This window comes from Fundulus heteroclitus, chromosome 5 (genome assembly GCF_011125445.2).
Source record: "Fundulus heteroclitus isolate FHET01 chromosome 5, MU-UCD_Fhet_4.1, whole genome shotgun sequence".
Classification (NCBI taxonomy): domain Eukaryota; kingdom Metazoa; phylum Chordata; class Actinopteri; order Cyprinodontiformes; family Fundulidae; genus Fundulus; species Fundulus heteroclitus.
Window position 1 is genome coordinate 19,364,241 of NC_046365.1, and position 24,706 is coordinate 19,388,946.

Genomic DNA, 24,706 nt, shown 5'->3' on the forward strand with positions numbered 1-24,706 from the left:
TCTGGAAATATAAAATAAATAAATCTTTTACTGCTGGAGCAGAATCTCAGGCTGAGCACTTTAGAAAAAATATCCATCTCAAGAAATAACTTTTCAACAAAAATTTGCTGGTATTAAAGCAGACAGTTCATAAAATCTTAATTCAATCTAAAATAAAGGCAATTATTTTTTGTGCTTTTTACCTTCCTTTTTCAAGTTGATAAGAGTTTTTATGAATTCTAATTCTTCTAATTAATAACCACAACTTCCTATTTCCTTGGTCAATGGATATGGGATACCACAGAGGCCCATTTTATTTCTTTTATCCACTAGGAGCCACATTTATGTTACCACCAACCTCAGACAGCAGGATGGGAAGGAAGCTCCTGCAGCAAAGCGTGGCTTCCCCCAGACGCAGCTTTAACCAGAACCATGGACGATACAAAGCTTGGGCTTTTTGGCATTGACCATATGTTTATGTGAAGAAATAGGTTTTTTGTCTGCAGTGACAGTGAGGTATTTTGCCTTAACTACCGACATTATGGCAAAGAAGTCAGTGAAATTATTTCACGAAAACCACAAACAAATCAACAATAAAAGGCAAGTTTAAATACCCAGCTTGGAAGTAACTTAAAGTTACTGTGGTAGATGCAGCCATCGACTTATCCGTGACAAGGATTTACAGTGAAATTCTGTATTAGGGGTGCAAAGTTTACATTACACTACCTATTAGATGCTTTGTGCAAAATCAGAGTCCTCTTAACTGATCCTAGCAAAAGACTCAACTCCTGCAAACAAGAAGTTGCAACATCCATTTAGGCAAAATACATAAAACCCAGCAGAACTACCATCAAGCATTATCCTTTAATATAACCACTAAGCATACAATGTAATTATGAACAAAAATATAACATCTGCTTGCCGTTACCTTCATACAGACAAACATGCGGTAGTTCCCCATCAATCGCTGTTGTGTTCGGTTGCATGCCTTTATCCATGTTTGATATTTTTCTAGACTCCTATTAGGATTTGGGAAAGGAATAAACGGTGCTCAACAATGCTGCCGGAGGTAAAGGGCCTGCAGCTGCTGCAGGTAGGGGGGCGTTTCCCTTTGGGACAAATAGCAACAGCTGATTGGTCAGCTGCTGACGAGCCTCCAGGACTGATTGACAGGTGGCGTCTTGTTAACTGGCACCAATCACTGTTTGGAGTGAACAAAGGATGAATATGTGGGAAAGCGCCTCAAGTCCACTGTTAAGTTTAATTACGATGCAATGAACCTTTTTCATTGCATTGTGAACAAATAGGATATTTGCAATAAAAATCTGTCATAATCTACTGATGGCGTTGTCAATAATCAATATCTTTGATGTAACAGAAACACAACAAATGAATTATTTACTACTTTTGGTCAAAATCAATAGAGAGTCGTTTTCATCTCCCCAAGCTGGCACAGGACCTCCCACAGCAGCGCTGCAGAAACCAACACGCTTAGCTCCGCCCCTTCCTGTACAGGCCCTCCTGAATATTAATGGCTGAAGATCAAAACAGTGAGCTGCAGCTGGAAGCCCAAAACACCCCAAAACATGGAAACCATGTCCAGACAAGAGCGCCTCTTTAGTCAAAAAGGCAAAAATATAGCTCAGAAGTACAGACCTATTCAATAAAATAGATCACTCCTGAGAAGTTAATTTGCTTCAGAAAGTAAAGTACAATTTCAGGGTGAATTGGGAAAATAATTCTCGGCATTCCTTCCCACTGATCCCTGTAACGTGAAAGCTCATCGTCTCAAAGTGTGACGGAGTGCAAAAGACCCACACGGCATCGGCAATGTTTTTTTTTTTCACACACGATCCCTCCTCTTCTACACGCCTCCCAGGCCCTGTTACTAAAAAGCTCTGCACAGCGAGACGCTCACACCGCCTCCCTTTCACAGCAGTACGCCGTTAAACAAGAAATGAGCAAGACTTGCCCTCCGAAGCGGCGTTCTGCCTCACAGCTGAGCAGCGCAGCTTTGCTTACAGCAAGGACTGCTGCTCTGACGTGTAAAGCTGACCCCGTGAACCCCCTGCGGCGGGTGCGTTTGCGTGTAGGGTACCTGTCTTATGGGCTCAGGCACCCGGTAGCGGCAGCACGCGTGTGTGAGGCGGACGGCTGTGTCCAGGCTGATCTTGTGACCCACGGAGACGTACACCGGCTTGGAGCTCTTATCGCAGCTTCGCAGGGCCTGAAAAAGCAGACAAATGTCTCCTGTAACCTTTTTCAGCATTCATCTCCATGCGACTGTGATCACCCCTCAGATGGATTCGACTTTCGGGCCGGGTGGCTGTGCTTTGAAGTAAGGCCGCAGCCAAGCACCCACTTAGTTGAAAGTTTCTGGAGGGGGAGGGGGGCTGACGCACCTTTCCGAGCACTTTGCCCGAGGCGACGGTGAGTGGGAAACTGTCTCCTCCTTTTTGCAGAGCCGCGATCTGCAAAAAGAAATCACAGTCAAACGACGAGTACAACAAATAGACTGATAACTCAGAAAGGATAAAGAATGACACTCCCGGGGCGTTTTATTTTATTTTTTTTCCTGTAACCTCCATGCGGCTTGACGTTCCTCCCTTAGCTGAAACCAGGCTTCAGCGTCTGATAACAGTCCTGCTTGACAGACTCAGAACCCCATTTACTCCCACTGAAATCAATAAAATAACCAAACAGGATCGCCTATACAGAGCTTTGCAAAAGAATACACGGCCCTTTAACTTTTCTAATTAAAATCTGAAACGTGCGGCGTGTATCTGTATTCACCCGCTCGACCTCCTACACACCGTGAGACCAGTTGTCTCCAAAAGTCGCCTAATTAGTAACGATGCTGTGAAGGCCTTAAGCCGGGCGTACACTGTACGAGTTTTTGCCCTTTTCGGGTCGATTCTTCAGTTGTGCGAGAATTTTTTGGATCGGGGTGGGTTTCAGCTTGATCGTGCGTCCTGCGTCGTGTGGTGTACAGGCGGTAACGAGGAGCGATCAGCCTCTCACGACCACATCCCGATCAGGACTCGGCAGGTCGGTTGAAAATCAAACATGTTTTAAATTCAGTCGGCCCTCATGAGCGATCGTGAGCGCGTCCTGCTGTTGAAGCGGAGTTGCGACCGTCTACAAGCCGATTTCCGCTGACCTCGCACACTGCACACGTGCAAATAAGTGGATTCCTCTTCGTCTTCTAAAATGCAAACATAGGGTTGGAGTGAAACATGACGACCGTACATGTGACATGGAGTCAAACTACGGAGGAGCACCTCGTAGAATTACAAAGGCAGCGGGTTTTGTCCTAGTGAGCCTCATATTTAACAGTGAGCATTGACATTTCCGCTTTTTTCTTCTTCTACTGTTGACGTTTGGCTTCCGGGTAGACGAGTCCGAGTAGCGCCATCTCTCTACGGGGCTGAGTCCGACGTGTGGTTTTTGAACGCACTGTGTGAGCAGTCAGGCCGCACGGTGTAAGAACAGATATCGTGAGCGGTGAACTTTTAAACTCTGCGGTTTCGTCGTACAGTTTGAGCTGTATATGAGTACCACGACTGAAAATATCGTGCAGTGTATGCCCGGCATTAGAGGTTTGTTAGAGAACATTAGGGAACATTAAAACCCATGAACACAGCAGACAGATCTGAGATCAGGTTGTGGAGAAATTGAAAGCAGTTATAGGTGAACCCAACAACATACTCTGAAGATTAAGGTTAAAATGCGACAAACTGTGAAAACACTCAACGAGCATGAATGCTTTTGTAAAATGCATTGTCACTGGCACACAATGGTGGGGCGCAGAAACAGAAAAGTACCCCTGAGCCAGGTCTCTACTCTTTCTTCTCAAACCCCATTCAGCTCGGCCAGATGGCTGTTTCTGTTTCTACATGTGAAGGGAGAGTCATTTCTTCCCACTGCTGCCACGTGCATGGTCAGGATAAAAGGACTGCGGCAATGTCAGCTACTCCATTCAATGAGCCGGGCTTCCTTTAAACTAAAACGTTTTACAGATTTATTTTGTAAACTAACCCTAAATCCAGAGTTTTAAAATTGAGATTGAATTAAGATGTTGCGACTCAATCTGAAACCATCTTTTTTATGGGATTGATCTGATTACATATTTCTGTATGTATGTATCTGTTTGTATAAAGAGCCTTGGCCCAATGTTTGCTGTGAATTACAGCTCTATAGTTAAACTGTATTGAATAGATCAAAGCTATAAAAGAACAAAAGAAAAAAAAATGGGTGAAATGACCAGCACCTCAAATAAATAAATACACAAATGGAAAAAAAAATAAAACTGGAACTAAACAGTCACATCAAGTCTTTGAATCTAAAAATATTTTCAGGAGATATTCTGGATGAATCTCTAAACGTTTGGGAATTTACAGTAAACATTGTGACATTGTTAATACCAACAAAGTATTCTCCATTAAACGTCAAATTGTAAAATAAATATGTGTTATAAGGGGACCAAGGCAACAATGTTCCTTTAAAAACATCAAGAGTGAAAATAAATCTCCTGTAGAAAAAAAAAAATACACAAAAACGAAAAAACAAGAGTGAAATCAAAAAGCTGTCTTGGTTATAATTGGAAAGAAAATGTAAATACACTATCAATGATAGCCAAACTTTAAATGAAACTAGGTGTTTACCCTCATCTTCTGTCAACTACAGCAGTTTTTATTTTTAGGATCTACATTTTAGTTTTACTATATTTCGGATTTGAAGGTCTTTCAGATTTTTATCTGAGAAAGATGCTAAAGGCATAATCTAAAGTTGCTTTACTATATAGGGTATTGATAATCTTTCGGGAGCAATTTAACAACTAAATACAACTATATGTCCCAACAAATAAAACTGCTTAGAGAAATAAAAATAAGCCATTTTTATGTATTCATTCATATGTTTATAGCTTCTTTTGTCCTCAAACAAAACCCAGCACTGCAGAGAAAACAATATTTAAGGCAAAAAAAACTTCCTTTTTATTTAGCCAGTAAAGAAATGTGCTCGCTGCTTTCTTTTGGTTTCTAATATCGGCCAAAACAAATTCATTTAGGAGGCGAATTCAATGTCATTGACTAATCTTTGTTGAACGTGACATAAATGACCTCTGGAAAAAAGAAATATCTCCTGTATCAAAAATGAAAGAAAACCCCACATAAAGAACCCAGAATACTTGACATATTTTCTTCAGTGTTTTCATCAAGAGACGAAGCCAAAGAACAATGAGACCTAAACACGACCTCTGCTCAGGCTAAAGTTTTGCTCCAACAGTCAAAGAGACAGAGCAAAGTCAGCCGTAGTGATGCGGGCTGCTGTTGACAGGGGCACTGTGTGCTATGGGCCAGGGCGATGAAGGGAGTTTAGCCTCTGTGATGGATGGAGTGTCTGCTCCACTATGACTGATTACAGCAAGCAGCCAGCAGGAGGAGGCAGGAGGGGGGAGGGGGAGGGGGGAGCACGGAGCATCCAATCCAAGCTGGGATGAGTCCAACGGTGTGCGAGATAGATGCGGTCCTGGTTCCTCTGACTCAAGAGCAGGACAAACGCCAAAAGAGAACAGAAGTCAGAAACACGGAGCAGGTCATCAATAACACACTAGTTTGAATTACAGCTAGGCTATCGGTGAGGGGGGGAAAGGAGAAGAGAGACAAAGGAGATAAAAAAATGTAAAGAGGGGAAATGGTGAAAGAGAGAAAAAGGTAAACTAGAGGTCAGGGAACTCAGGAGACAAAGATGTCTAGATTTCACACTTTTTTTAAACGTTAAAGCCTTTTATCAGGTTTGTACCTCAGTCAGCTCAGAGAAAGGCGTGCGCTCTAGCACAGACACTTCAGATGCGCCTGCAAATAAATGGAGGGCAATACAAGACCCCCCCCCGTAGGCACTTTGACTGTTAATGGGGTTTTCAGTGGAAACACTGCAATGAGGGAACTAAAAGTATGTAAAATTTTATTGAAATTAGTGCATTTTTCCTTGATTTGAGCAGGTAAATAAAACTATTCCCCAGCAGAATATGATTTTTGCACTTAAAATAAGAGCATTTCATCTCTATAACCTTTTTTCAAGAGCAGGATATCTAATTATCTTATTTTAGGGGTAGAAATAATTATCCCATTGGCAAATAGTCCTATTTAGCTGTGCAAATAAAGTAAAATATACTATTTTCAAGAAACTTTTGCTTACTTTTAGTTCCCTTTTCAGTGTAAAGGACAGCTGACGTGCACCTATGTTTGTCCCTGAAAAAATGACAAACATAGTACTAGAGTCAAATAATAAAGTAACACTCAAGTAAGTCAGAGCTCCCCCAAATCTCAAAAACAGTCTGATCACCTTATCTGAAGCACTTAAAAATAGAGGACAATTTTAAGAAGATAGCAAAGACTCTTTGGGTAACCATATCTAATGCACAGCTATTAAATGGGAGACTTCAGAAAGGAAGGAGATCCAGAGGCTTGGAAGGTAGAAAGTAAATAACACTTGACAGCACAAAGACAAAGGAGATGAAACTGGACTAAGTAGATAATGCAATAACAGCCCCCTCTTTGTATCAATGGTAGGTGTGTGGATACGTCGCGCTTTACCATTCCCCAGAGTACAAGTACCTGAGGACTTCTCGGACAACCATCAATTATAAAAAGAGCCTAACGGAGACTTCATCAAAGTGTACAACAGGGGACAGCGTGGAGACGAAGGTGCTGCTGGCTTTCTACAGAGCAACCATAGAAAGCGTCTTCACTCACCGCATCAGTAGCTTTGGCTTAGCCATGTCATGCAGTGGTGATAATATTATGGTAAATACCGTGATAACGATATCAGTTGCAATAAATCACCTTTTTTTAATCACTCCTACCTTTTCCATGTGTGCTCTGTGTGACCTTCAGCCATTTCAGTACTGTAATCTGAGTTAGCTGTGGTCATCTACTGCAGTGACACTCCCTCCGACAGGCGGATGACTGCACTGGCTTATACACTGTAAACTCTTGATAGTTGGAATACAGTTGGCCATTATTAATAGTTATATTAATTATTTATATTATTAAATGCAATAATATAACTAAATGATTAAAATTGAAGAAAGATAATTAACAGTGACGAACCTCACACCACGGCAGCTCCTGCAGCAGGAGCTGGTCAGCTCATGATCCACAGTGGATGTACCCAGTAGACATGGCGTAGAATCAGAATGGCCTAGTCAAAGCCCAGGTTTGCCCTCACTAACATGATGTGAGGCTACTTGAAACGGGCTGAACATGCAAGAAACCCCCCAGACGTCTGACAGCTGAAACTGAAGGGTGGAGCAAACTTTCATAAGACTGATGTCAGAGATTAGTAGATGGCTACCAAAAGTGCCTCCCACAAGTTTAGAGTTTTTTATTTTATTTTTTTTATTTTGTTTTGGCCTTTCAGGCCTCAATACACTACAAAAAGTGGTTTAAAAGTAACAAAGGTTTCTTCAGATAAGTATATTGGAAATATTTTGACCCCTAGCATAAGATAATTAGATATACTGCACTCCAAATAAGATGATGGAGATGAGTTCTTCCATTTTAAATGCAATAATCTTATTCCATAGGCAGATCATTTAAACTTGCCTGCTCAAATCAAGGACAAGTCCACTCATTTCAATAAAATTTTACTTACTTTTTATTCCCTTTTGCAGTGAAGAAAACATTTATTTTTAAAGAATTGAAAAGTTAATGGAGTGTCTTGATTTTTCATGACAATTCCCCCAAACATCCTGGTGATCCCAAAGACTTTAGGAAAAAATGTTCAGAGGCATAAAATCTTTCACAGCATTGAAGATCGTTTAAAAAAATAAAATTTGTTGAACATTTCAGCGGTGCCTTGCTATATTTTCACTTAAACTCGTAAAGTGTAGCTGCATAGGTTTGATTAACCATTTCCGTGTATTGGGGATGTTATCTGACACGTCCATCTTAATGACTGTGCTGCATATCTTTTTATATGTGTATCTGTGTACCAGAGATCCTATAATGGCTCATTTAGTTTCCGAAGAGCTCATTTAACATGATCTGGACTGGAGCCTGTTAAGGCTTGTGTTTCACACATTATTCCACCCCTAATTTTCCGTAAACTCCTCAATCGGCAAAAGCTGCATTTTATGTGAAGCAGCGCAATTCGGTACGCGTCTGCAGATAAATTGCTTAGACCCTCTGGGAGTGACAATTAGAAAGATACGGACGGGAAGCGGGTTCTAAAATTTCACGCAGAAACTGAATCAAACGTAAGAGCTGGAGCCCAAAGACGAAGCACGGATATGTGACAGCAGCGCCACCTGATACTGACAATAACAGAGACGCTAGTATTTAGACACGCGTCGTACGGGTGGATGTGCGTGACTTTATCCTCTGGGGAGACCGTGATCTGCACAGATAAAGATCAGATTCCTCCCGGTGGCAGAGACGAGCTGTTGGTTCTGATGCCAGAGCCGCCGACACTGATTAAGGGAGATAGAGACACTCGTTCAGAGGATTCAATTAGAACGGAACGATGCTACATGGAGAGAGTTTTGGACATAAGCAGAGGGTGTCGCACCCTGATGGAATCAGCAGTGGCTCAAATGTCACAGATGGATTTTCAATCGATGTTCTTAAACCTAAAGAACACAGTGCATTATACATTTCCTTGCAAACGGTATTCAAAGCCCTTGAACGTTTTCACACTTTAATCTTACTGTGACTAGAGCTTTTCTAAAAAAAACAAACAAAAAAAAACAAGAGGTTTGTCTGAGCACATTAATTACCAAACAGCATCATAAAGACTAAGACACCCAGCAGGTAAGTTGGGGATAAAACGGTAGAAGTTTAAGACAGAGCTGTGTCAGACAACAATTTCCCCAGCTTTGAACATCTCACAGAGCACTGCTCAATCCATCCTCCGAAGAGAATATGGAACAACTGCAAACACCCAAGGACAGGGGGGCAATGGTAACACTGGAGGAGCTGCAGAGGTACACACCCGAGATGGGAGAAGCTGCTGATGGGACAACTATTATTGGAGCAGCCCTCAAATGTGTCCTTAAGGGAAAATAGGCAAGAACAAATCTCTTGTTAAAAGAAAGCCTTAAGAAGTCCTGTTTGCAGTTTGCCACAAGCTATGTGTGTACGTAGCCAAAATATAACACTGCACATCACCTCAAAACACCGAAACATGGTGGTGGTAACATCATGCTGTGGGGATACTTCTCTTAGCAGGGACAAGGAAGCTTGTCAGTATTAATGGGAAGATGGACAAAGCTAAATAGAGGGAAATATTAGAAGAGAACAGGTAAGGGGTTGCAAAAGACTCAGTATTTGACCCGTGGTACCCCTTCCAGCTGGCCTTAAAATGACCTTAAACATTCAGAGCTAAATCAAATCATGTGTTAGAATGGCCCAGTTACATTCAAATCCAGTTGAGAATCTGTGGAAAGACATGTAAATTGAATTTCACATCCAGTCTGACTTATTTTGCAAAGAAAATATCATACAGAAATCTCAATCTCCAGCTGGGAAAAGCTGGTAGGGACATACCCCAAAGGACCTCTAGCTGTTATTCAGGAAAGGGTGATTGGCTCAGTGGGGCTCAATACAAACGCACTCCACACTTCACAGACTTTGATTTGTAAAACAATAAACATGGAAATCAGGGAATCCTTCCGTTTTCACTCCAAAATAAAGAAAAATTATGAAGTTTGTGATTGTAATTTGATAAAAGGTACTTTTATATCCAATAATACTTGCTCAAAATACATACAGTTTGGAGGTTTCAGAAGAACATGAGCAAAACGGTCTGAGGAGAGTAAGGAGAGGGGGGTGGTTGGTATATATATATATATATATATATATATATATATATATATATATATATATATATATATATATATATATATATATATATATATATGAATATATGAGTAGTTAGGCTCAGAAATATTTGGATACTGACACAAGTTAATGTAAACATATTCAGGATATAATTATATAATCAGTATGGGCTTAAAGTGCAGACCCTCAGCTGTAAATTGAGAGTATTCACATCCAGATTGGAGCTGGGGTTTAGGAATTACAGCTCTACATAGCCGCCTCTTTTTCAAGGGACCACAAGTGATTGGACAATTGACTCAGAAGACTGCAAAAATAAATAACGAGACTGCACGGGCTCTTCCCTCGTTAACCTGTCATCAATTAAGCAGTTTGCATTTGGAAGCTGCTGCTGTGAATATACAACATGCAGCCAAAGGAGCTCTCAATGTAGATGAAACAGACCATACTGAGGCAGAAAAAAGAAGAAGAAATCCATCAGAGAGATAGCAGAAATGTTAGGAGTGGCCAAATCAACAGTTTGGTACATTGTGAGAAACAAAAGAGTGCACTGGACCTCCACGTAGGACAACAGTGGTGGATGATCGCAGAATCCTTTCCATGGTGAAGAAAAAGCCTTCACAACATCCACTCAGGTGAAGAACACTCTCCAGGAAGTATGTGTATCAGTATCCAAGTCTACCATAAGAAGACTTCATGAGAGTAAATAGAAAGGATTCGCCACAAGGTCCAAACCATTAATCAGCCTCAAAAACAGAAAGGCCAGAATTGTCAAAAAGGCACGTGGGCTTACTTCCCAGAGGTGCATGGAGGAAGGGGCTCTGGTCAGATGAGATCAAAACTGAACCAAGGAAAATGCTGAATGATGCAAACACAACACATCTCATCATCCTCACACTGAATCATGGTGGCGGCAGCATCATGCTGTGGGGAGTGGCATGTGGGACAACCATTAGATAAGATGATCCTCCGGAGCTCGAAGCTCAAAACGACTGTCAAATGTACCTTTAATGCTCCCAAACAGCAGAATTTAGTTCAAGCTAAAAGTTGCACAACAGAACGTTGCATTTCACTCTCAGTTCTGCATCTAAACATGTGCTCAGGTTTAAAACAATGTTTTTGTTTGGCACATGCGTACCATATGCATGTTTTTGGTTCATATCTGTGCCATTCCACCCCTACCATTTATGTATATGCAGTATATTGTCCTTTCTTAAACTACGACAGCATGTTTGTTCATCAGCCAGATTTTTTGACTTTAAATTGTCCTTGTTGCTCCTTCTCCAGGTCACCGAGGCTCCAGACTGGAACAAAATGAACATTTGCATATTAATCAAATCCAGGTTTCGCAGTCCCAGTAGCACACTTGGACCAAAAGGTATTTGTTCCAGCTTGATTTGTATTCAGAGCATCTCATTAGCATTAGCTACACAACAAGGGCTTGTCACACTGTCAAAGCAGAACACAAACACCCCCCCCCCCCTTCCAACTAAAAGAGAGACGGGGATGCGGGTTTATGTGCGAGCTGAGGGGAAAAAAACACGAAAAAGCAACCCTGTTCTTTGCTTCTCCCCTGTTTGACATTTGAAGTGAGGTACAAATGAAAATAATAAGAAAAAAAGAATTACTCTTTGAAAACCTAACTTGATAATTAATCTCCAGAGTTCAGTCAAGGTTGGGGAGCTCTTTTCAATGAGAAGCAAATGAACTTAGATTACATAAAGCAGCACTGATGTCTTCATTTGAACCTTTTTCTTTTTATGAAAGCATGTGTTTGGAACCGAACCATGCCGCATTTATTAATTTGCTAATCTCAGTTATTGGCCTGCTCTCGAGATATTGTTTCCTCATTTCAAACAACATAAAACCCATGAAAATATGATGTCTTTCAAGCAAGTTCCACACATGTGACTTTTTTTCTTTTTTTTACACCAATTTACTTTGACTTCTGTTGGTTCCTTCTATATGAGACTTATTTTTAGTTTGAAAAAAGAAGAAATGGTCTCAATTTTACACAAGTCTGCGACAATCAGAACATAGATTTGTTCAAAACGTGCAGTGGTAAAATTTTGGATCATTCATGATTAAGACATTTTATATGAGTTAACGTCTTTAGGTGGTCTCACTTGTGATTGGTGCTCCTCGTCCTTAAACACACCCTGCACCTGCAGCAGGTTCTTAGCCACGCCCACACAGGGAAGACCCGACAGCACTCCAAGGTGACACGCCAGGCCGAACTCTGCAACAGAGCCAACACATCAGTTTTGGGTCTTTTTTGAGTTATTTTTGTTTATTTCTTTGTTTGTTTCAAATGTTCGAGAGGGGCTGATATAATACAATTAAAACTACTTTTTTTTTTGCATTTTTAATCTGAAAATTGCATTTAAAAAAACAGACATTTGGAAAAGTTTTGAAAAGGACAAATAAAGCCTAAAACTATTTGAACATTTAATCTACTCATAATCTAAAATAAAATGAGAAATGTGCCTGTTTAAAAATTGCTTTACAAATTTGACATAATGTTCAAATTTTCATTTAATTTGTATCAAAGTGAGCAACTAAATCAAGTATGTCTGCAATCCTACAAGGACTTCTGGCACCAGAAACTTTAAGGTCATTTTCTTTTTACATAATGTGCTCGTTTTGTGTAAATTGAACATTTTCTTGTCATTATTATGGCTATTATGTGTTTCTATTTTACATTATATGCAACATAGACATCTAGTTATTAATAGATACTACTAATAGTTTGAAGGTCTTCTCTATAAATGCTCATTCTACGTTTTCCGTGGGTGTGTTTGTGTCTGTGTGTTATGTGTGCATTCTGAGCCGGTGTCCCACCATCAAATGTCATTATGGTTACATAACGACAATAAAGACTCTTGATTCATGATCTTTACCAGGGACACCAATAACTGTATCTATGTTCTCCTCTGGCAGAATGAGATGCTCATAATAGAGCAAAAAGGACCGAACATCATACGCAGAACCACAACTGAAGAGTTTTACCAGGAAATGTATTAGCGAGGCAATTGCGTCAAATATCGTATAAACACAAATATCGGTAAAGATGTACTCACGAACCTCTGTAGTGGAAGAGACCATTCCCATCCACAAACACCACCTGTTGAGAGGATATATACATTTACTGTACATTGCCTATACTGTATCAGTTTAACTGGAATAATAATGAAGCTACAACTAAAAGATAACGTAGCTTTCATCACACGTGGCCCTGAAAGACAATTAGAATCAACAATCTTTATTCTCATTATGTGTTGGCATAAAGTTTTTTGGATGAGACACATTACACATAACAGACAAAACAAGATGAAATCTATCCAAATCTTTTTTTTTTGTTATTGTTGTTTTTTTCTTCCTGAAATCAGTGATTGCACTCACCAACAACACTTCATGAGAAGCTTAAAGTGTGCATTTAGTTCTTAGCATCTAGAAAGACAGATAGCAGTCCCTTTACAGATGATACAGATTACTGCGCGGTTGCATCAGTGTATCACACGAAGACTCTGTCATTTGATACACTCATGTACTCAGTAAAATAGACAAATAGTATTTGTGAGACGGTGTAAATAATTATCATCGGATCCAGAACCTGTGGAACCAGTACTGTGTTTATAACTTGTAAAAGACGATGAATAGGGCTGGTGGTTTAATTTGATTCTCAGCAGGGGGGCGATGATCCACTTTGTTGATGTAATGTACTTTTTATGTCAAGTGTCTTTGAGTATTTAGAAAAGTACTTTTAAATAAAATGTATTATTATTGTTGTTTTATTTAATGTTCCTGAATCATTTACCTGATGGAAGCGGGTCAAACAGTGCATTGTAGGTAGGTGGGATCTGTGGCAGTAAGTCTGGCCCTTATCTGGACTCGTGGAGCAAAAACCGTGTCTAGATCTTGTGAACGCCATCCCACAACCCCCTCCTGAGCTGTAAAGCTTCCATACCCGCAGTCATACTGAGACACAATATGCTTTCATTTGTGGCTCTATAAATGTTTATGAGCAGCCGAGTAGAAAGTAGGGCTGAACGATTTTGGAAAATAATCTAATTGCGATATTCTTTTCTTAATATTAGGATTTAATGCGATTTTTTTTCCAGTTTAATTTATCATGTGTTTTTAAAATATATACAAACAACAAATCAATTTGTTTCCTCGCCATGTGGATTAGTTGCTAAAAGACCCACAGCATCTAAACTCAGAGCAGAAATGATTGCGATCTGCCTACAATATATTTCAACCAAAATTGCAATTTTGACTTTTCTCTGCATTAACCACAAGCAACAAAAATGACCTCTAAATAAATATGTTTGTAAACAAGGACTATTTTAAATATGAACTTTTAATGTTTCTATTGATCAGAATATTATTCAAGAGAACAGCTTTTAATTTAATTGGACATCAAATCCTTGTTGAACATAAAGTCCAACCAACAAGCAAGTCTATGTATTAAACCGATTGACCAGTACTTAATGCTATGTATGATTATAAAAACTCTAAAACAAGTAATAAAGTTAGATTATCTCACTGCTGCAACTGTCTTCCCTTCCATATGGAGGCAAACCCACTTCAAACATTTTACCAACACCTTATGGACGTGTCTAATTCCCTAATTGTTACGTAGCCAAAAATTGCAGACCTCTACGATTTGGAAATTGCGTTTTTTTAAATCACGATTATATTGAAAATGCGATTAATTGTTCAGCCCTAGTAGAAAGTCAAGTCCGTTTCTGTTTCCTGGGGAAGAAGAGCCGTTGTTGAGCCTTCTTCACCAGGTGGGAGGTGTTCACAGCCCAGGAGAGATCAGAGGAGATGTGAACGCCTAAGAACTTTATGCTGTCCACACGCTCCACCATCCTACCCATGTTTGCAATTAAGGGATTTACTTTTGTTCTATTAGTTTAGTTAAAATCTCATTCCGTTTAGTTTTGACTGCCGGTGCTCAGTTCACAGGAAAAATCTGACTTTAAGAGAACACCTGAGGCCAGAGATGACTGCAGACATTTTTCTGCGGGGAATCGCAACTGATCTGGAAAAGTCCCATTAAAGGCTGCAGATAAACGGGTCAGGGACCGCTTGTGTGCCCAAAAATAAATATCAGTCAAAGTAAATCAGTGTGTTTGTGTGATGTGTGAAACTGTGACTGTTTCTGCACATTTGCCTGTGTGTGGGTACGATGAGACAGCGGGGGAGGAAGAGGGGGAGGCGTGTGGGCCGTGACAAACAGAAGCGAGTGGGTGGGGATGACTTAGAGACGACACATGGAGGAACAGTGAGATGGAGAACAGGGGAGCTTTGTCATAGCTCTGCTTTATCTAATGTGTCTGAAGTGAACCCAGCTGAACCTTGGTTGTGCGCGCTCTAATCAGTGGCTGCATAAAATGAGCAGAAATGGGTCTAATTGTTTTGTGTAAACTTGACTGGCAGCATCAGATCTAAGTTGAAGATGATCCCCGTTGAATCCATTTTCAACTTCTTCCTCTTTCTTATAAGACACTGAATGACCAAGCTTGGCCTTTTATTAAAAACACTAATGGTTTTTTAGGTTACCAACATGTAGAAGTTTGTTTCCAGACTGCTGCTGTACTTGTGGTTCGGGAGAGTGGGATAAAAAGCTTGTGGTCTGCGGAATAAACTCCCAGCTCTTGTTGGCGAAGCAGGCACCTGTCTACTTGTAAGAAATGACTTGAAACATTTATTCTTTTTTTGTGCCACTTTTTATTGAAAGTAGGCTGGCAGGAAGAAGGGGCTGAGAGAGGGGGAAGACATGCGGCATAGGACCACAGATTGCAGTCGATCCTGGGTCAGCCGCGTCGAGGACTCCCTACAAGGGCTGCTTGGGCTAACCCTGCACCGCCGCTGTATTATTTATTATTATTTTATGACATTAATTTAAAAAAAAATGTTTCTTATTTCTTCATTGTTGGTTTCAATTTAAAAACTCTAAACCCCAGATTCCCCCTACTTTTTTTAACATCCGATCCATCCACTGTATAAAACGTCTTTGTGCTGAATGATCGTCTCTCTTTCAGACGATTAATTAAAATAAGCTCAATAAATTGTGTGTGCACGCTTGCTTTTTTTCCCCCCTTGTGTTTCCCTTTCCTCTCTGTGTGAATGGATAATAAAAGGTTTCAATACAGATAGGGCTGGACGACATGGCCAAATCTTAGATCACGGGACATTTCTTACTTTTGATCAATACAATGTAATGATACATCATTCTGTATGCCTGTACAAAATAATGACAATTATTCTGACATGTTTATAAAACTCCTCCAATATTACATTTTAGAAGTATAAAATAAAACACATAAAAAGTACATAAAACCCGGAACGTCAGTCAGTGACAAAATGCTGTAATCATAGACTGTAATGTATATTGAAATATGGGAAATGCCATATCATCTTTATTGAAATAAGTTAAAATGCGATATATGTTTATATAGAATTACTGTCCTCCCTAAGTACGGTGCATCGGTGTCTATTCACCCCTCCCTTCTCGTTCCCTCGGTGTAGGAGGACTTAAATCTTGTGTCAGGTAGGCACATGCTCAAAGTTTAGCATGAGAGCGTCGTGAGGGAGAGCCAGAGAAACGCTAGTTTGAAAAGAAAATGGAATTGGTGTCAAAGCTGAACACGACGGCTGCAGCGTGGGAGTTTTTTGGATTTGAGCCAAATGACGGCGGCGAACCGCTTGATCTATCTGAGCCGTTATGTCGAGATGGATATACTAATACACTATTATCATATTAGTTGAAAAAGGTCTCCAAATGACAATATTGTGGTTTGTTGCGATGATTTTTTAGGAAGATTTATCGTCCAGCAAAATTTGTCACCCTGACAGGCCTAGCAGTGAGTTAAAGAGAGGAGTCCTTGTATAAGAAAATTTGAATCTTCACTAAGTTGTCAGTGGAGAGAAGCTGTTTTCTGATCTATTCTCCTATAAATGAACACGCAGAGTTTTTTATATCCTGTATGTTTTCTGTGGTTCTTCTCAAATCCTCATGCTGGCACATCCCAGGTTCCTGTCTGTACTTGAGTCCAGCTCGTGCTGGTGAAGATTCTCAGTCATCCAGGTCATGGTCATTCCAAAAAAAGTAAAAAAAAAAAAAAAAAAAGGCAACTGGACTTGTTTTCCGTAGTTGAAGACGTTTCGCTTCGTTAATGACTTTAACGACCGCCCATTACTAAGGGGGTGGACCTGTTTCGGTTGAATTTGCATGTTATCTAAGCCATTAAAAGGCCTTTGTTTGGGCCGTAGTATAAAGCTTGGTACTCATCATTACTCTAGACCAGGGGTCACCAACACGGTGCCCGCGGGCACCAGGTAGCCCTCGAGGACCTTATGTGGTGCCCTCAAGCCTGTTAAAAAATAGCACAACCCTTCAGTGAGCTGCATCTAATATGTTACTTTATTTAGTTGCACCTCGTTTTTAATCATACTTGTACTTACATAGATTTAAAATGATAAATCCATTAAAAAACATGTTTATATTACATAAAGTTAGGGTGAGCTCTGACTCTTGTAGTTCCAAGGTCAGTACCGGTAGCACTTCGTAGGACACAGTACCAATGAAGTAGCTCTCAACTTCTAAAAGGTTGATGATGCCTGCTCTAGACCTTTTGAATTGAGAAAGCTTCCGGGATAGGAAGCAAAACGTCTTCAACTACGGAAAACAAGTCCAGTTGCTTTGTTTTTTACTTTTTTTTGGAATTGAGTCGAGCTCCAAATCCACACTACGCACCACTTTGTTATGATACCACTGACAGCCAACTGTGGAATATTCAGCAGTGAGGAAACTTCTCGGTTTATCCCACCGGAGGCAACCCGTCACAGACCCGCGCTGGAATTAACCGAGCTCCTGAGAGCGACCCGTTCTTTCACGTCTCAGGGCTGGGTTTTATACAGCCGTGGACGTGGAAGTGGTCGGATGTGTCTCTGAGAGCAGACCTGAGGCATAAGTGTAGGCTGGCCGGTCCTGAGTCGCTGCAGCGCCTCCAGGAGGAAAGGGGTTTCCCTGAAGGCCAGGAAGCCGGAAACATAGGGGGCCGTCAGGGTCACCATTCGGCTGTCTTCGTACAAAACCTAACAGGACAGAGCAGAACCCAGTCAGTTCACAGAACCGGGTCTAAAAACAGTAAAGGGGAGACGGAGGGTTTCAAAGGCACCTCTGCTGTTTAAAGTACATTCACATTTATGCAAACATCTAATCACCAAGAGCTGCGCAAAATGAAATATAATTAAGAGTGAACGTAAAGGACATGTCATAAATCTTGTTCTATTAGTTACTCAGCTGGTTGCTGTTTCTGCTCAGACCTTCGATTGTTCACTGAAAACAATCGGCGCACACTAAAACACAACTCCATATAATCAATTTAGATGTTTGGATAAAAAGATTCTGCTCTAGTTTTAATGCTTTCACCATTTACTGTTGCTTATTTATGATTTTGAATTATGCCACAAATTATTCAGCGATGAACACAGAATAAAGACTTGGGTCTTTGTCAGCTCAGTTTTCTAAAGTTACTAGAAAAATAAATCAATTAAAGCTTCCAAAACACATTAGACGTCTCCTAAAGCCTTTAACGACTTAAACAAATATGTACTCTTAAGTAAAATGTAAATACTTCCACCTTGTTTGTGTGTCGTTACAAGCCTCTTTGTTTCCTTTATATTTCTTTCAGCATTTACACAACGCCATACAAGGTTGCTGTTTATATTTTTTTGTCGTTTTTCTTTAAAGATTTCAATCTGATTTTAACCGTGATCTGCCTTGGTAAAATGGTTAAACCTCTGTAACTTTAAACCGTTTTTCTAATGACTTTTCTCATTTGAAACCAGACACCAGACAAAGATAAGAGCAGTTCAAACACGCTCTAACAACAATTAACTATTCCTGCGTGTTTCTCATCCCTCCTAGATCTCTCTGAGCTCAGAGAAGCTGAGGCCACCTCTGAACCCCTTGGACCAGCTTTTATGAGGCTTCATTCATTTGTCCATTTATTACAGAAAAGCTTCAAATGATAATGAAAGTTCATAAATCATGTACAAGTTTTCCCCAGAGCGGAGGAAGAAACAACAAGCTGGTGATCATCTGATCCTGCTTTAGTTGTCTCAAAGACTCCACTGTTGCGTCAAGACGTTCATGCGATTAAATGTTTTAAAAAAAAATAGTAATGTCATTCATCCACTCTCACGTTAATTTTATTAGACATGCATCATCCTGATTTACGGGGTTGGAACAGAGCTGACAGGTGAAAATAATCCAACTAAAAAAAAAAGATGGAACATCTTGGGTTACTGCACTGTTTGCTTACACTGTCTATGATAAAAGGTGATAAAGAACATTTGGAACAACACTGAAATGAACACACTGCACCCACACGTATGTTGTAAACACACTGTTTGCATCTTTCGTCTATTTTAAGCAGCAGCCTTGCAGGTGAGCGTGTTCTCCCATCATGCCCGGCCTGGGATGGTGCAGATAACAAGAAGGGTTCAGGACACCAGAACCTGCGTCTCTGCCGAGGTCGAGCTGTAACAGCTCTGCGGCTCACGCTGGGAATGCTTTACTGCTGTGCCTCAGATGCTGTGCGGTCAGACCTAAACCACCTTTCAATCAAGGCTGACAGCGGATGCTACAAATTAGACCTGGAAAAGCTGCTGATTGTGTGCGGGAGCTGGCCAACGGGGGCCTCAACGCACGAATCGCTTCCTGACAAACTGTCATGGGAAATCTTTGTGTTGTAAAAGTGAATCCAGTGATCTAAAACCTTTCCTGTACACGGCGGTGCCACTGCTTGTTATGATTCTCTAAGACGAACCACGCAGAAAGTCTGGTTTCAGTACAGCCTGCTCAAAAAAGGTGGCAGTGCCTGATTTGAGTTGCTGTGGCAGAAACTCCGTGAAGCACTAGGTTTGATGACCTGACATCATGATCAGCCACTTCCTTCCTTGCATTGGTTCCGCTGTTAACCTTTAGGATAACTAAATAGGTGCATATAAAGTGTACACCAGCTCCTAAAAGTGCGTACTGTTGAAACCTTAGGTACTTTGGATCCAAAAACATTAGACCCTGATCAGCAAGTCCAGATTTTCTTTCAAAAAGATAATGTGATATTTCAGCTGAAAAATAGACAAATTGTTTAAATGCAATAATAATAATAATAATAATATTATTAATAATAATAATAATAATAATAATAATAATAATAATAATTAAAAGACATCTGCTAAAAAAACCTTTCCTGAAAGATTTGGTGTTTTGATTATGACAGGATTATTTTCCTTCTACAAGTATGGCCTAAACTAAAGGATGCAAATCTGAGGAAGACGTTACTATGGCAGCTAAATGTTATTCCTGGTGAGGCCGACCGACCATAATTCGTGGCAACAATGGGTGACCAAGAGGTGACCAGCTTCGACAAGACCAAGCTGAAGTAGACGGAGACGCAGGAGGAGAACCCCCGGCTCACAAAAGAGACCACTGGACAGGAGAAGGCAGCGTCATGAAGACCCCCTTCTCCTCCTGCACTGCCTTGTTTTCAGCCAGTTCTGTTAGCTGTATAACTCTGTAACCTAGATTAAGAATGGACGACTATAACCAAGCCGCACAGCCATGTGGACGGATGACGCCTTCGTCAGCCTCATCCCTCTCCAGTTGCCACCTACATGCCCCTGTCTGTCGGCCTGTAACAGGGGAGGAGGGAGGCTCTGATTTGCTCCATGTCGCCTAAACCACCTAGACCGCCAACGCTGAGCTGCAGGTTGAGGGAGGAGGGCGTGGCCTGGGTTCCAGGAAGCTCGTCATCGTCGCACCTTCACCACCGAGCATCCTGTGAAGCTGCTTTCGCGCTAAAGCTGAGGCGTCGGGTTTTTTTTTTTTTCTTTTCTTCATCTTCTAATTTTCGGAAATGCATTCGAAATTGATACTGTCACATTTCGTTTCTTTATGTATACGCGGATTAAAATGACGGCTTCCATCTTGATCTGGGGGACGCTCCAGAGGACCTAGCTTATGGTCCAGATGTGACACCAGGCCCTCTTTGTCTTTGTGAGCGAGCGATTCGGGACAGCTCTTGCTTTTTGCAATCTCTCTGAATTGTCTCGCTTGAGGAAAATTGTTTGGGTAACTGGTTCTGTGTGTTTGCTTTGAACTGTTAACCAAACTCCTTTATTTTTTTGTAAATTTTCCCAGCAGTCTAGTTACTCTGAAACAAACCATTACCAGAAAAAAATGAAGAAAACACATGAAATGTTGTAATAAAAATAATTAGTTACTAAAAAAAGAAAAAGGAAAACAATGGATCTTAAAGAAATGAATTTATAAAGTGCTTCAACAAAGGATTCGACGGGGTGCGGCTGCTGTTTCATCTTTTAAACTTTTCCTCCTAACAGATTTGTGAGTTTTTCAACTTGTTCAGGAGAAACAAGTTGAAAGAAACATTGAAAAGATTTAGCATGGCCTCGTGTTTTTATTTGACAAGAGCCTGACAATTTAACAGCGGTGTGTGTTGAGTATCATTGTAATCGCATCAAAAGTGAACTTAATCACAGTTATAAAATAATAGAGTCAAGTCCAGTTAATTATTCTAAATGGTCAAAAGTTTTCAATCTAAGGAAACCCAGCCGACAGCATCAAGTCACCTACTCAGCTGTTGCTTTTACGCATTTCACATCACCGCACTTTAATTTTTGTCTTATCTGTTTTTCGCACTTTTATAGACAGCAAAGAAACTATCTTGTGCTGTTATATCCTATTTATAATGCAATAAAATGACAATAAATCAGGGTGAATTGAATTGAAGACAGCGCAGGTTGTAGCAACGGATGCTGAAGATAAATGGCCTTGTTGACATCATAAAACATTTTAAACTGTGCGTCACTCCAGACTCCAGGCAGACGTCCCGGCGGAAAGCCCGAGTAACGCGTCCCTCATGCCTCCAGCTCTCTGATGTCAGAAAACAGCGGCTGATTTAAAGTGATGATGACTCAAAGAGAGGCCTGCTCCAAACGCTTTAATTACGACTGCTTACATCTGACAGATAATATTTCAGGGGCAATCAATATAAAGCCTTGAAGGCCAAATAAATATCGACAAATTAACTTTTTTCATTATTCTTTGCTCCATTTCTTTCAAAGGCTCCTCTGCTGACTGCTGCAGTTCTCTCACGCCACCACTAGAGGGAGTGCAAAGCTGTTTCCCTGAGACTCTCTGAGGTGTGATGGGGGGTCAGCTGCTCACCTCCAAACTGGGGTAACTGAGCACCACAAGCTGGGCACAGGCGTTGACTTCATCCCCTTTGATGAAGGAGAGGTCCACGCCGCCGACCCGCTGCAGGCCGCAGAAGCCCGGGCTCCTCTGCCAGTCCTCAGTGTCGTCCTCCACCACCTGCTGCCTGAGGCGCTCCTGCTCCCTGCATCAGCAGACACACAGCGACAGCACAAGTGTTTTCACAAGCTCCCACACTACTGAACCTCTCAGAGGATCCGTACCACTTAGAACAGAAACTCTGTCATGATGCATTCAGTAAAATACCTCTGGTACAGAACGCCACCGATTTAAATGCACTGGGTCGCTTTTCCTTGCAGCTACACTGTACGGTTTCTTACTGACTGTTTTTGACCCAGTGTACAAAAGAAATTGATAAAATGTAAGATTTAATTATCATTTTTCTGCTAAGAAATACTCCCAAAATGTACATTTTAGGCTTAGAAGTGGCTGCTGTTGGATTCATCATTCATCATCATAAAAACAAAACGACAAATAAAGCAAAAATCTTCACATGAATGGGTTTTTTTGTCTTTAATTATAGATACGATGTTGTAAAAGTGTATTTTTTTCAAAGCATGGAAGTTTATTTTGTGTTGCAGTCTGTCAAGGATGTACTTATACATTTATATCGACTATGTACTGTATTTGTCGCAATAGTTTGTTTCAATTATTGAACAATAACTGGGATCTAAAGGAAAGGCATGTTAACCACCAAAGATATGGTTTAAACTCACCAGGGTCTGGAATCCCAAATAATTATTAATATTACTCTTTTTCAGTATATTTGAATAAGCCTGCGTTTACACATGTTAAATCAAGGTCAGTACAAAACCAAAATGCTACTGGAGTATGATTGGCAAATACCAAATAAAATGTGTCAATTTTATTTGAAGTAAAATAAAAATAAAGAACTGGTAGAAATCCTTGTATTTATGGAAATGGAGAAAGGAAATGTTTGGAGACCCTAATATATTCATACTCAGTTCTCCTTTTTTCATACTCGTAATACTTTGAAGGAAACAAAATTATTAAAAATAAAATAAGAACAGAACCCAAACCTCATAGGAACCATTAAACGCTGTCTAATTTTAAAAAGCTCCACACCTGATCCAACCTGAATTAGTTCACACTCTAATTTCAAGCATTTTATTCAAACTCTGGCTTTCACAGCCGTAACCTGCGGTGGCCGATCGTTCAGTCACACGCAGCACCATTGACAGGTGGCCGGAGGTGTTCATGTGGAACCTGCCGGCTCTGAAGCAGCTACAGGGAGGAGATCGCTCTAACCTTTCCCACTGTTTGACCAACTCCTCTGGCGGAGGACTGGACGTCTGGGTCATCATCTGCTGCGGTTTGCATTTGTTTTCATAGAAGAGGAGGCGAGACACACAAGGAAGGACATTCACTTCCGCAAACAAGCTGACGACAGCGTAAAGGCGGGGTCTCTGCGTCATCCGGTCGCATAGCACCCCCTAGCGGAGATGGGGGCGAATTAAATTACGTTTTCTGAACGTGGCGCTTCTAAATACAAAAATTATAAGCTGTTAAAGGGATGAGTATTGAGAACATTCACAAAGCAAATCCAGACAATGTTCAATAGAAAGTGAATACTGAAAGCACAACGATATCCTTAGGTATTGAGTGCAGTTTGTAAAGTTACACAGTCTAAAATTTACAGCAATACAACACACTAAACAACCAAAAATATTTTTGGACTGTGTAACTTTATGAACAGCGCCCTATACTTAGGGAACTCTGCACACGTGTTTCAGGTTTTTTTTTCTTTTTAAATGTAACCAATTAATAAACTGAATCCAGTGTTACGTGTTTTACTTCATTTCTGGCACTATTATTTTGGACATTTGGGCTTATTGTTGTGTGTTCTGAATAAGTGAAGAAAAAAACACTTTCTTTAGGCCTAGTATTATTCAAAATGCTTCAGTGTGGTATACGTGGGTAATAACAAGCAAAACGACAAAAACACCTACATATGTAAAATGCCTAGACATTTTAAGCTAAACCGTTGTCGAATCTTCTGCTGGTGGAATTCTGTAAAAAGAAAATTTCTTTTTATAGCACGGTAAAGAGTCCTAATGTGACAAAGACAACACCAAATTGCTTCGTAATACAAATATACCAAATGTCTGCAAGCTGTGAGCGCTGTAACTGAAGAAAAAAACAACTTAAAAAAAATAGTACTACTTATGAATTTTGTGTGGGCATTGACTTACACAACCTGAAATTAAGATAAAATTCATAGATGGGAGATGACTTGAGTCAGAATGAGTTAAAGGAGGAAAATGTAGAGCAGTATTTGTTAAAAACAGAAGAGGAGGTCATTATTGGCAAAAACCTCAAATTTTGCATTGTTATAAGTAACCAACATGAGTGCAGAAGTAAGAGTTTATAGAAGAACACCTCCAGAACATGGAAATCCCAAAATAATCAGGACAGATAAAACAATCTTCAAGCTAGCTAAAATTTCAAAATAAATGTCAAGGTCAAGTGATGGGGAAAAAAAACCCAGCCCCACAAAAGCAAAGACGATAAATAAAAGTCATAAAAGGCTTATTTGACAGACACTTCTAAT

The 24,706-nt window shown here is 40.4% G+C and overlaps 1 protein-coding gene across 9 annotated transcripts in view; it reads right to left on the bottom strand.

The window, feature by feature from the left end:
* LOC105940158 (endonuclease V) overlaps positions 1 to 23,550 on the bottom strand; it is an 80,889-nt gene extending 57,339 nt beyond the window's left edge. For 8 of the 9 annotated variants that reach the window (XR_004931057.1, XM_036137105.1, XM_036137106.1 and 5 more), the window contains exons 1-7: positions 23,404 to 23,550; positions 22,087 to 22,258; positions 17,793 to 17,927; positions 12,903 to 12,942; positions 11,945 to 12,057; positions 2,382 to 2,450; positions 2,078 to 2,206 (exon numbers count right to left, since the gene is read on the bottom strand). Coding sequence is in view for 8 of the 9 variants with exons in the window: in XM_036137105.1 (XP_035992998.1) it covers positions 2,078 to 2,206; positions 2,382 to 2,450; positions 11,945 to 12,057; positions 12,903 to 12,942; positions 17,793 to 17,927; positions 22,087 to 22,258; positions 23,404 to 23,459 (714 nt within the window). In the remaining variant the exon portion in view is untranslated. The remainder of the gene's footprint in view (positions 1 to 2,077; positions 2,207 to 2,381; positions 2,451 to 11,944; positions 12,058 to 12,902; positions 12,943 to 17,792; positions 17,928 to 22,086; positions 22,259 to 23,403) is intronic. The other variant, XM_036137109.1, reaches the window with a different exon arrangement.
* Between the last annotated feature and the right edge of the window lie 1,156 nt (positions 23,551 to 24,706).